Source organism: Bombus terrestris, chromosome 6 (genome assembly GCF_910591885.1).
Source record: "Bombus terrestris chromosome 6, iyBomTerr1.2, whole genome shotgun sequence".
Lineage (NCBI taxonomy): Eukaryota > Metazoa > Arthropoda > Insecta > Hymenoptera > Apidae > Bombus > Bombus terrestris.
The window spans coordinates 16,810,934-16,824,663 of record NC_063274.1 but is presented as its reverse complement, the minus strand read 5'-3'; the positions used below and the strand labels follow the sequence as shown (position 1 = coordinate 16,824,663).

Sequence of the window (13,730 nt, the reverse complement as noted above, 5' to 3'; positions counted from 1 at the left end):
ATATAGTCAGTTTCAGATTAGGTTTAGGTTTAGTTTTAATATAGATATAATCAAAAGTATGTGGAATTGTTTGCGACAGCCTTTTAAATGATATTCTATCTTCTTGAATAGATAAAATTTTCAATACATTGAAGTTTGAAAAAAGCCGGAGATACCGATCAAATCGTAAAGTATTCCTCTTGGCAGTAATCTTTTAAAGGCTTTCAGAAGTATTGCGTTCGGATGGAGAAATTAAGTCAATGTTTCCACCTTTAGAAGATGGTGGATTCGTTACACGATTGTACAAGTTTCTTTCCTTGCTCTTTTTTTCTTTTAATGGATCCTTTCTTCTCCTTTCTTAAGGAACAAGTTTATATGGAATTACTATTTAAATACAAAGTAGCGTCATTTGTATTTATTTAGCATGGTTCCGATAGGTAAAGCGTTTAAGACAAAATTTGTTAGATTTTTAGAACGTAGTTGCTCATTGGTTCGTTATTAACGTTATTAAAATAACGAGTGAACGAAACACTATACTGATCGCAATTGCTGCGACCGCAACTGCTTCTATGAATATTATATCGGCAATTTCGAACGAAATATAGAAAAGATTGCAAAGAACGACCACGAGTGAAGTGGAAAATACATTAACAGGATAAAACTTAGGCTTTCCGTGTTCCACAATTCGAGCTGATACTCCATTATTTTTATTTTCGACTTACGATCGACGAATATCCAATGTACAATAGCTTCGAATAAATTACAAATAAAGTAACATATAGTTCTTGAAGACTTCATTGCTTAATGGTTTCAATTTTCAAAACGTATAACTACTATTTCGTTATTTGCAAATATAAACTTTCTACGTTTCGTTCTATTTTTTTTAGACAAGAGGATATATACAACATACGCATGCAGGAATTATAGTTTATTCATGTAATTATTTAAGATAGAAATTACATACGATACTCGACTACAATTAGATTTTTATTCAATCGTCACCTAGTCTCGCAAGGCAATTCTACGTGGAGGAATTTGGCGAAAATTAACGATCGAGGTTGATCGGTTTCGAGCCATCTCTATGGGGTTGTAATATAGAATCGGAAAGCACGCGAGGAATACCTGCTTCCGTCGTTTTGTCAATCGCGAGGAAACCACAGGCGGTTTTGCTTTGACGTTCATGGACACTGGCTCTTCGTGGTTGACGATCCCACGTTAAACGCGTTGGGCTGATGTCGCATAAATCTAATGTCAAACAGTCTCCAACTGATCTATGATCTCCTTTTAATACATTCATCTAAATAAACGACCAATAGAAGAATTCTTAACGTTACCGATTCCAAGATCCAAGTAGTAGATGTTTCAAAATGTGCCAGAAAATTGTTAATATTCTGGCAAATTTTCAACCTTTAATGTTAGCAAATTTTCAATTCCCGATATTAGCATAATTTATAATTTTGTATATTAATAGAACATTCTTTTTATCATACATTACTTTACATTCTTTATTTAGCGAAATTCTATATTCTCGATATACCTTGTCTAATTCACATAGTTATGGACAGAATGTGGATTTCGATCTATTGTTCAAATTAGGACACTGAGCAACCATATGACTTTGACATGCTCTTGAATGACCATAAAGTGCTTTTGAGCGATGCTAAGTGACTAAAATAATCACGAAATGATCCTGAATAGCTGTCAAATGACCGTGAATATCCTTTGAATGACCTTAATGATCCTATTGTAGTGATTTTCTCGCGAATAATAAGATATCTCTATAAAATTATGAACTGGTGAATCGAAATATCAAAATAATCGACTGATCGCTGTCTTTTATAATCCTTAAGTCTTTACCAACAATTTTTTAATCAAAACGCATCTTTCTTTCCATTAATATTTTCCATTTTTATTCGAATGGTGGCGTGAAACAGGAAGTTAAGTATAATTATGTTATATTTTTTTCTGCATTAAACATGTGTAGAAATTTCGTTTAAAAATGAAACTAAAATTTCAGAAGTGAAAGTTTAAATGAGACATTCGCGTTTTTCCATAAAGTTACTGATGCAATATGGTGCAATATTTTCAGATTCGCTATACACACAACCAAATGCGAGAAGACTAACATATATCGTATATTAAATGTAATAACTAATGTAATAACATAATAATAGTAATATAATATCTTTATATACTCATGTAATAATAATGAAATAATATATTCCCTAACAGAAATCTATTTTTCAGAGACCATAATTCCATTAAATTGTTTCGTTAAATTATCTTCAGTCTTATTTTAAGTATAAACACCATATCACTAGACATTTGACGTAAAAAATAAAATTTTTGTAGTCTTTAAACTTTAGCTTGTTCTACTGAACGACAAATTGGGAACATCTACATTATTTAAGACCCTAGAGCATCGCACAATACGTTTCGACTGGCAGCAATATTGAAAGCACGGTTACTAAGGCGTCAAGATGTCACGTATCTCTGCTGAGAATCACAGGACAAGCAGTAATTAACTACATCGGTGTTCCTCGTTGATTTCCAAGTTATCGAGCTATTCACGCGTCACCTTTATGAATAATGCTCTATTGATTTGTCATCCGTTCAAAGTGAAACTGCGACTTGTAATAAGTCTAAAATTGTCCGATTATTATCATTGAAATTAAACATAGAAAGGATGTAAAAGAATCTATCCTTAAGTAATATCCTTTAATAATTAAATTTTTTACTGCTCATTTATCAGCCATCTGATTCGGACCGTATCAGTTGAGATTTAATAATATTCTAAGATAGACAAGTTATTTCTTATAACATAATCTATTCTCTCTAAAATCTAGAAAATTTCAAATTAATATAATTCCGAAGCTGCCTGAAAACTTTAATAGCATGCATTCTAAATGCATGCTATTAAATTATATTTTATTCAAGCGTTAAATTTAAAAGTATAATAGTTTAGCCTCGTTCGAAGAATCTGTCGACGTAGATATACGCGAACGCGACGTAAGTCGTAAGAATGCGGTTCTAGAAAATCTAGCGAATTCAGTTTTATTTAAACGATATGATAAATATATATCAACTCTGGCAATATCGGAAGCACCAGGATCGGCAATAAACGGTTCGTACCGCTCGATAGCGGGGTACGGAATGTGACTTGAATTCTGCCACGAGCCATATAAACCAAGAGTTTCCGTGCGCGTATTATTTGCAATCCGATTTCGCATGCCACGATCGCGCCACGCTAAAGATTAGACAGGGACGACAAAATGAGATCTAAATCGGTTTACGGTTGCTTTCACTAATCAGGGCTTTTATGTACAGGCAAATAATGTCTTCTAATTGATTCGTACATCAGATGTAGAATAATAATAATACAGGTAAAATCTTTCCTCTCTCATAGTGTACAAATAACAACAGTCAGATAATGGATCTTCCTATGATAATATTCGCTTAGATTTATCAATTTAATGAAATTTCGATTCAGTTCTTGCGAACAGACGAACAATAATTGTGAAGTAGATAATCAATTGGCTTTATAACAAGTAATAGTAAATTATACCAAATAAAATTAATCTTCGATAAATCCTAAGTAATTTAAAACTAATGTATCATAAATGTATATCTTTCTTTTTCTATGTAATTATGCAAGTGTTCAGTCACCGACTTTATTCACCGATTTTTATATATGAGAAACGAAATTTACTTCATTTAATTTCGTATGTAATTTTCTCAATTACATAAAATGTAAATGAAATACATGCAAATGAAATGACACAGTTAAAGCAAAATCTTATAATGTAAGTAAAACTTTTTTACTATATTCTATATGTATTTTTATATTTTCCGTGAATTTTATTATCACATAGTAAAAGATCGCTCGGCACTCCATTTTATGCGTTCGATGTTTCTAACAAATACGACAAATATGAACCTAAAAACCATGCAATGGGATAAAACGGAATATGGCGATAAGAAATTGATTCTCGTAACATCGTAGGGAGAAAGAATGATAATGATAGAAAACTAATTGAATTATAAGGAATAGCGCCTCTTAACATTTCTTTCCACAACTTTACGATTGATGTGAAAATTAAAGGAATATAGAAGTTATAAATTTGCCAAAAAGCTTGCATGAGAGATGCAATTGAAACTAGTCTTGAAAATAAAGTTTCTGAGATAATCAAAGATCCTGTATTAATTCCATAACGTAAAATGTCAATATGTTTAATAAAATTTCAATCAGGGCAAATACTTTCCAAAAGAATATCGACTTCTTTTAAAATTCTGGAAAGTTGCAACCACATGTAATGATTTTAAGTGCTCATCGAGCGAGGGTTAAAGGGCGAAACAAATTTTCGAGCAGCGTCCGATTTCTTTCGTTGTTTTCACAAAATGATGGATTCGCATAAACATTTACAGTTTAAATGCAAGCATTATCGTTTTCAAGTATCCGATCTTCGTCGTCAGTCATCGGTTTAGAAAGGTTAAATCGGTTGCACACGGTGTACGTGTGTCGTGATAGATGTATCGCGGGCTGCGTACCGTATGAATGTCATAATTTGTTTTAACGTTTCGTTCGTCGGCTTCATACGACAAATATTCTCGCCAAGATACATCAAATGAGCATCGCGATACTGCGTCATTGGTACACATGTCCATTAGTATTTAATTAATATCTATCATACGCGTATCGCGATATCTCTGTGTGAAACTGGTCTTAAGTTGGTGACCGTCCGTGTGCTTATCTTTCAGTTCTGTCCAACGCAGATGTTACGTTAGCCTTGTTTATCCAGTAGAAACCGTCTTCGACCGTGCGTAATTTTCTTTTTTCTTCGTCGAGCTATCGAGGGTGATCGAATGGCGTTTTCTTTTGTTTTTTTACGATCGATCCGCGAGTATGACGGGTGGAAACGTACATCGATCACTGATACGCGAGATAGGAAGGCGTTTCTGCGCGTGTCGCTGCACCGTCGACATCTATTTACCGATACCTTCCTCGACAAAGAGTAATTGCTGGCTTTGCAGCCTCTTGTCCTGTCGTCAAAGGCTGCCGCCAGCCACGACCCGTGAATATTCTGATTTGCGTGCGTGAAAGCCTCCTGTACGACCGCACACATGTGCCACGCATAAATTTTCTGACGTGTGAATAACGCGAGTTTCGGTTATAACACCGCGTCGCGCCGGTGGAAAGTGGAATAGAGACTAGCCCGGTCCTGGCGTTTTTTTCCTCTCCTTTTTTCTCTATTCCATTTTTTTTTAACATTGTCGACTACAGATGAGTAATCGAGTGGTTGAATGTTCCGAGGGGCGACAATTTTGAAGAATGACCAGATAGAGATTTTTGTACTCAATCGAGGATCACATGGTATCAGATAACATCGTTTTGCAGATTTTACGTTCTATATGGAAATTTTTTATTTTCCTTTGACATCAGGATATTCGTTCTTTTCAGTGCAATTATGTGCACTCGTTCAATGCATTGTACGATTAGATTGTGCGATTAGAATTAAATAGATATAGCATTTGGATGAGATATACCTACTCAAAGGTAGAGAAGGAAATTTTACGTAATACTTTTAAAATTACAGATATTAAATTTGCGTGTATTTTTTAATCATATATTATGTGGAAATTTTAAGAAAGTTTTAAGGTAACAATAATAAAATTTTCCACTCGTGTATAATCAGAGGAACTTACGCAATTTAGTAATTGCAGAAAACGACGAACTGTTACTTCTTTAGTAAGCACACAAAATTATAAGAATGTGCAGAGTAGTTTGTATAGCTAAAATGAAAATAATGTTTTCACCTACTTCAATATCCTCTGCTTACTTAATCAAAGTCTATATATATATATATATATTATACATATTACATCATATATATGTATAACATAATATAATATAATTATTCTTCGTATAAGCAATATTGTCTCGTAAAAAAGTGATCTAATGCTAAGGTTGATTCGCAAGAACCATTTTTCTCAATCTTTACCCAGTTCACTTGATGTCATAAATCCTCACCTAAAAAGTACACTCAGCTAAGCTTTGGCAAGTCATTCTCCATCCAGCAAGACAGATTGGAGTTTCCGTCGAAATATTAGCGTTGCAAATGAAATACATATATTCTACTTATACCCATGCAGAAACACCGTTGTTGTTCTATTTCTCCAATCGCATTTCACGATACCATGACACAATGCATGGATGCGGATTTTATTTCATAATAGGTTTCAACAACAGTACCGTCTCTAAACGATCATCGAACGAATACTTTTTCACTACGTCACTGTGTCGCGTTTCGCGCGAGAAATTCGTAACCTGCCTGGCTGTACGCGACCAATTACTTTCTTCTTCCGTCTTTTAGCATCCACCTCTCTATTTCGCATTTCAATGATTCTTTTCAATCCACAGCACGCATTCTACTATTTCTATCGTATCAACCTTTCTTCTCACGTTCACCAATCGTTCTCACATCATGTCACTTTCATTCCCCACTGCACCACTCTCCCTCTCTCTCTCTCTCTCTCTCTCTCTTACTCGTTCATGACGTTCGCCCGTTTCAACATTCAATCTCAATCTGTATCGTAAGTCTATCGTCATTTTCGCGATCATTTCCTCTCTCACTCGCTGTCCGGGCGTTTTAATCGTTCTTCCGGTTTTATCCCCTTTATCTTTACCCCTGCCCCTTCTTTCGAATCTCTGATCTTTCGGTCGACATTCTTCTCTTGCTCTAACTCTTTTTTTTATTATTAATGATTTTTTTTTGGTTTAATTCGTTTTTGTTTCTTTTTGCACGATATCGTATTGCTCTCGTTATTTGAATTCTGGAAACGATACTGATACCCTCCGTTATGCTTGAACTGCAGAAGCCGGGACAGTCGGCCACGACGAGCGAGGCTCCGGGGATTGCCGCCCGATACGACTCTGCCAACACAATAACAACAAGGCCGCTTCACGAGTCTAATTTCTAGGCATCTATCTGGTTCGCTAGAGACTTGACTTAAGAGAAAATGGAATTTTGTACGCACGTTGTTTTTTTTTTTTTACTTTTTTTTTACTGTGTTTAAGGTCTCGTGCACCTTCTAAGGTTATTAGTGACCACAGCAAGAATTCTCAGCGGGACAGAACGTATTTATCGCAAGTAATATGAAACAACATCTTTCAGGAAATCTAGAATTTTTTGCCGGAGTCTTTTCTCGCACTTCGTTTCCTTAGCTCCTTGTGATCCCTTTCCCCCTTTTTTCTGGTTTCCCTTTTTTGCCTTCTTTAGTAAATCGTCCCCCAACCCTTGTTTTTCGTGTTTTCGCGTTTCTTATTAATGGATTAGCTTTGGCTCGAGGGATTAATATTATGCGATGACGAAGGAACACGGAAATGAAAGTAAATAATAGGAGTTTGTTAGCTTAAACTGGCTTCTCGCAGTTTGTTCGAAAAATTCAGACGTTGGTCCGATTTTTTTTAGCTTTCGGTGTCCTGACGTATGGCGGAAGATATTTTAGGATAGAAAACAATGGTAGGGGGTAGATGATATATTAAGAAAAGTTGGGAAACTTCTGGCGTACTCTAATTTATAATATTATAGTATACAGTTGATGATGTGTGAATAATAATTATATTAAACAATTTTATGTTAATTAATGATCCATAAGTTTCCTGCTCGTTATTCAAGGTGTTAAATAATATGAGAGGCTAGAAACGAAAGAATAAATATTTGATGACTTCTACTCAAATCTTATTGTCTTTCATCTATCAATTTGATGATCTGCAACTTCACCTGCAATAACATGGCTAGAATTTATTTCTATTTATTATTTCTAGAAATCTCATTCAATTTTCTAAATCTTTCTCTACCAAAATAAAAAGAAAAGAAGTAAAATTTATTAACATATCCCAGCAGTTAAACAAAAATAATGTAAAATATGTAATTATAGAAAAACAGGAATAAATCTAAACTCTTGTCACTTTACTTTAGTCATACATGCAACAAAATTTCAAATTCATTTAAATAATGAATCAGAGAATATTTTTCTTTTCCCAAAGTATGTCTTTGGTTCTAACCTAACTATTACGTATTGTTTTAAAAACAAATATTCAAAAAAGAGTACCTAGTGCGTAATATCTAAAAAAAAAACAAAAGAAAAATTGGAAGGATCAAGGAAAGGATGGCAAGGCGAAGTTAAATCGTAGAAAAAGATGTTCGAATATCTTATTGGATTACTCTAACCGGATTTGTTCGACGCAAGCATCTTGCTTCTAATTCAATTCCATGTCTACTAAACTGTCTGTATGATAATTGATTTGTAAGACGTGTTAAGACGTGTACTTAAATAGGATTCATGTTGAATACGGAGTTAAAGATTGAAGGATGATCGCTAGTAGTTTAGAATGTGACAACTGCGAAGATTAATTATGTTATAATTAAGTGGTGACTCTAAATAATGGAATAATCTGACATAGAACGTGTTCAGTGTCACATGATAGTAGTGATGCATCAAATTTGTTTATACTGCTTGAAATACCTAGTCTGGTTTCAATTTTGTCTTGTCAACAAAGTGTACCTATATGCCACAGTGTAAAATCTAGTAAATATATGCACTGTTCGGTTAATGTACGGTTTTGCATAAAATTTTAACAAAAGTATTAGTAAATGTATTCATTTGCTAGACAATTAGTATTTGTATACATTGTCCTATATATATATATATAATTCAGTAGAATACATTTACAAAATTAATCCTTTCACGTTTTGTGCATGTTGTCAAGTACAGTGTTATTCTCACATCTTAAATTTATCAGATACCTTATTACACCGTAAAAGTGCTGTTTAACATTTCAACAAATTTTTCACTGATTCGTATTCATTAATTATACGTAAAAATGGAATAACGAAGTTTATTGTTTGGAACAATCGGTTTCTGATGCATTGCTCGACTTTTAAAGATTCCACTTCTCACGCTTAATCACGAGCTGACACTTAGGAAAGCCTTAGAAATGTACAAGGAGATGCTTGCATCATAAGTGTTCGCATATTCATGAATTTCTTGTTAATGCTATTACTACGTTCGAATTTTACTCGTGAGATTTCGCGGTAATGGATCCCGAGAGAAATTCTGAGGAATCTTGACAATATTTTGAGAGCAAATAGTGCACTCTGCGACGGAAAACGACACATGAGCGTATGCAATATCCAGCTATCAGCAACTTCGTTGAAACTCTATTATGTCATGTGCCCAAAGTAGTAGTAGTCTTAACATCTCATGGCGGTGACGTCAATTGGGTCTACTTTAGATCTTCATCCCTTCTTTATGAAATGAAGTTCGCTCACGTATCGAGATGCTATGTATCGATCATCTATGTATCGATCGTTACTACAGAAAATTGTTAATTTCTTTTTTTAGTATTTATGCTACTGTAATATTGTACCTATTATCTATAATTTGCACTTTCGCGATATGTAATTTTGTTGTTTCTTCTTTTCTATACATGTTACTTTCAAATATTAGGAAAAAGAAGAAAAAAGAATGAAGGTGTTGATTTAACATTTAAACATACTCAGCTGATTATTATCAGCTGATTATCATTTAAACATACTGAGCTGATGTTAAGTGTTCGAATATTCACATGGCTTGAGTATCGATTATCGCTAGAGAGATTTCAGATATTTTTAAGATTTATATTACGACAAAACATTTTTGTATCTTTGCAATTTACATATATTTTCATAGTTTATATTTGACTTAATATGTGTCTTCATCTCATGTATATTAAAAAAAAGCATAGAAAATTAATGTTGATTGTTCAAACAACTCAAGTTGATTCCTACGGCATTTGCAAATAAAACATAAATAATCGTGGCGGTTATACATTATTCTTACCTCGTTTACAATTTTCATTTGTTATCGATATTAATAAATATTATATGATAGTAATCGTGATAATTATCTTGTTCAATAAAACATTATTATTGTACAGAGTTGAAAAATGTCATTGCATGGTAAAATATTCCAGAAATATCTCATTGAAGTGCAAATAAAATAAGAACAAACTAGCAGAATTTCGTGTTGTTTGCGTTCAATTATCCAAAGCATAAATTTGCCTTCTGTCGGCGTAACGATATCCCTTTTATTCAACTTTTCTTCTTTTCAACATCGCAATTCTCGAATTCTGTTATTCCTGGACGGGATGCAAATTAGACATTTGATGCTATCACCTTTATTCGGTCAAATTTATACGCGCGAGGTAATTCGATTTTCCTGTTTCATTCTTTTCCTTTTTTTTTTTTTGCACTCACTGCTAACTACGCTTTACACCGAAACGTTTGAGGGCAATTAATGGAAAATTCGAACACGTGACGTTATTAGACTACCTTTTCGTTATCGGATTTATCGACGAAGCAATTTCGATCGAGCCGAACGAACAGTTGCGGAAAATAGAAAGACAAAATAGAAAATAGAAGTAGGAATCGGTAGGTAAATTTGCTTTTCCCATATTCATCAATTCTACCTGATTATTCGAGTTTATTCGAGCTTGTTTGCCTGTGTACGGTTTCAAAGAAGCTTACTACCGAGCTCGAGCAAATGTATTTCGAAAAGTGTCGTTCGATTTCTGCCCACTTCGTTGATTATTCCGCTGAAATCAGGTCTCTGCCCAAATAATATTTGCCATCGTCGATTATCAGTTGGAATTTTTAATATTTGAACTGCCACAGGCAAAAACGATTAACTCCACATTAAAAAATCTTTTAAATTTTAGCACTTGATCGATACTTATCTTCTATGATTTCATTAACTTCTTGTACTTTTTGTTTTGTGAGGATAACACGGTGGCTGACTAAATGACTAAATTTTTTAGAATGATTAATCGATACCAAATAAGATAAATTTCATAGACTAATAAATTTTTAGGAATGTGAATGACTTGTATAACATTGTCGGAAAAATGTTCGTAAATGTAATATTTTTTAAAGACTTAAATGCTATGATGTCAAAATATATGAAGTTCGCGTGGCAGTCAATATGTTAACCAATTTAACAGATAAGCGGCTCAATTACTTCAGGCGACATGCATTATCGAGTTTGTTTTTACGGCGACAATCCTAATCACAGAAAAGAAGAAACGAGAAATTTTAAATGGATAGGACGTTTGCTATATGGAATAAATGAATTTTAAAGAATCGTTATTTTCTTTATAGGAGTAAAAAATTTTTGCCTCTCGGTCGTTGTTTTTCTATTTTATAAATATGCTAATTTGAAAATATAGTTTTACATAGGAATTGTTGAATAATGGATATACTGGTTTAGCGTCGTTTATAAAATTGGAATTTCTAATGATGCGACCTGATATAATTTGAACGATAGTAATTCACACAACGAAACAACGATGTAATGGAAAAGTTATTGACGAATCAGTGAAAAGAAAGTACTGTTTTATATTTTGCAAACAGGAATATTTTTCTATTTTTTTACTTAAGTGCCCCCGATTTAATCAGAAGCATCTGCTTTTGACTAAATCTATCTTCAATTGATTAACCAAAATTTCTTTATGTACCAGTTGTGATAACTATCTTAATAACTCCAATCAGTATTGACTAAAAATTCTGCCCTACAATTTACAATACTTAGTGAATAATCTGTAATATCTTACTACGGTTATTTCATGATTACTTCTCATTTTGAATGACTTTTAGCTGAATGCTTATAGCAATCGTGCGCCAGGTTACTCTACAACTAGGTATATACAAATTCAATTTAATTCATATGTGACCCAATTCAAATTTTCCGTGAGTTAGTTCCCGCTTTTAAGTTGCCTATCGACAAAAATTCATTTATACCCAAAATTATTATTTCCTAATATTAAAGTATTTTTTGATACAGCTTTTCTTTAATAAAGTTCTTTATCCTCCGCACTTTCGAAACCTATATTTTTTCTTCGCCAAATATAAAAAGGGCCAATCTAGTAAATCAGACCAGCAATCTATATAAATCAACGACGCGGCGACATTCCATTCTCTCTCAAGTCTCAAGCGTCGATGGGTGAAATCTAGTTAGAGGTGGCCGCGCCCTGTGTGGCGAACACTCGACGAGTTACCATCTAACCGGCGAGCAAACGGACAACGACAAATTACAGAAAAAGAGCCAAAAGAACCAAGAATAAAAATAGAATAGACGAAAAGGAAGAAAAAAGAAAAACGGAAAAATCTAAGAAAATGAAAAGTAAAGGAAGAGCGTGTAGTCGTAGAGACATATCACTCACTCGGCGTTGGTTTCCGGTGTGGGTAGGTCGCCGATCGTGGTGAGGGTGAGTGTGGACCAGTACAGCGAGCCAAGATATTTTCTGGTCAGGGTCGCATACTCCCCTGGCCTGTACGGGTACACCCAGTCACCTTGGAATCCTTCCGCTTCGCTGAGCAAGTAGTAAAAGCAGCCGAACCAGTGCGCCAGTATCAGCAATATATGTATGAGATTCAGCACACGCCACAAATTCGGATAAACTGTCCGCGACTCGACCATATAGTAATAATTGTACACACGGTAGATCTTGAGGAACCTCGGAAACCTGAGCATCGGATTACTACCCAGGTTCACCTGAAGTAGATCGAGCGGCACCAACGCTAGCAAGTCCAAAATGAACGACTTGGACTTGAGATAATGACCGGCCAGTTTCTTGCTGTTGTACACCATTAATCCTTGCTCGAGGTAACCAGTACGAAACTGCACAGCCACATCCAAAAAGAACACAAGATCCGTGAAACCATCGCATGCGAGCCACATGACTGGCGACACAGCCTGTAGTTCCGGTAGACTTTGTCTCACAATCAATGTCCACAGATTGTAAAGAACACAGCCGGATAGTAGCATCAGCCAGTAATAATAAAAGTTCTCGTCCGGATTGACCACGGTCCTCGGTGGTTTCTGAGGTCTCCGTGGCCGTCGTCGACGACGTCCACTCGAATCCTTGTCGTCGGCAGCGTCGCCCTCTCCCTCTCCTGTGTCCAACGTCTCTTGACTTTCCGGGATCTGTCTGGTGGAGAATCGCTTGAGAAACGAATCCTCGCGTTTCAACGGTGGCTTCTTCTGGATCGTCGAGATGGCTGACGAGAGCTGCACCGTGGTCCGCAGCTTCATCCACCGTTGGTTGCTCTTTGTTCTGCGAACAGACAGAAGAATAGATCGCCAGTGAGGGACGAAACGGGAGCTACGAGGTTCAGGCTGATGACCCAGATCGCAGAGAATCGGGTCGAAGCTACGGTTTCAAATGGGAGATCGCAGAGATTAGAAGTTCTGTGCTTACCTAGAGACGCCGTTCGATATTTATCGAGGAGCTTGGAACTTTTTGACGTAGAGTATGATTTTGTCTTTTTCTAGGAAGAAATTAAGAGGTTTCACGAAGGGATTTTGGATAAATTTCTTTCAGTGCTTGGCCTGTAAATCGGCAAATATTTCGTGTTCTTACCTTTAACACTTATTGACGTGTTATCAGCATCTGTATAATTAGAAGCTATTTATATAGTCATGAATAATTTCTTCGTATGTGTTGAAAGCGGAAATAAGAAATATTCTATAACTCGTAAATAAAGTACTAAAATAGATATGTTTTAAGTAAGGTATCGCTAGATATATACACATATATCATGGCAGGAAATGATATTATTTGATAAAAGTCAATTGCAAAAAGGATAATTACAATGCATGGGTCAAGATACGATATTCGAGAATTTATACGTTTAAATTACTTAGTGAATGAA

General features: G+C 34.9%; 1 protein-coding gene across 8 annotated transcripts in view; it reads right to left on the bottom strand.

The window, feature by feature from the left end:
- The window catches only part of LOC100643994 (potassium voltage-gated channel subfamily H member 5), a 206,341-nt gene that overhangs the window by 43,737 nt on the left and 148,874 nt on the right, over nucleotides 1-13,730 (bottom strand). For 7 of the 8 annotated variants that reach the window (XM_048406906.1, XM_048406905.1, XM_048406907.1 and 4 more), the window contains 2 exons: nucleotides 12,239-13,132; nucleotides 6,830-6,910 (listed from right to left, as the gene is read on the bottom strand). In XM_048406906.1, the coding sequence (XP_048262863.1) occupies nucleotides 6,830-6,910; nucleotides 12,239-13,132 (975 nt within the window). The remainder of the gene's footprint in view (nucleotides 1-6,829; nucleotides 6,911-12,238; nucleotides 13,133-13,730) is intronic. The other variant, XM_048406908.1, reaches the window with a different exon arrangement.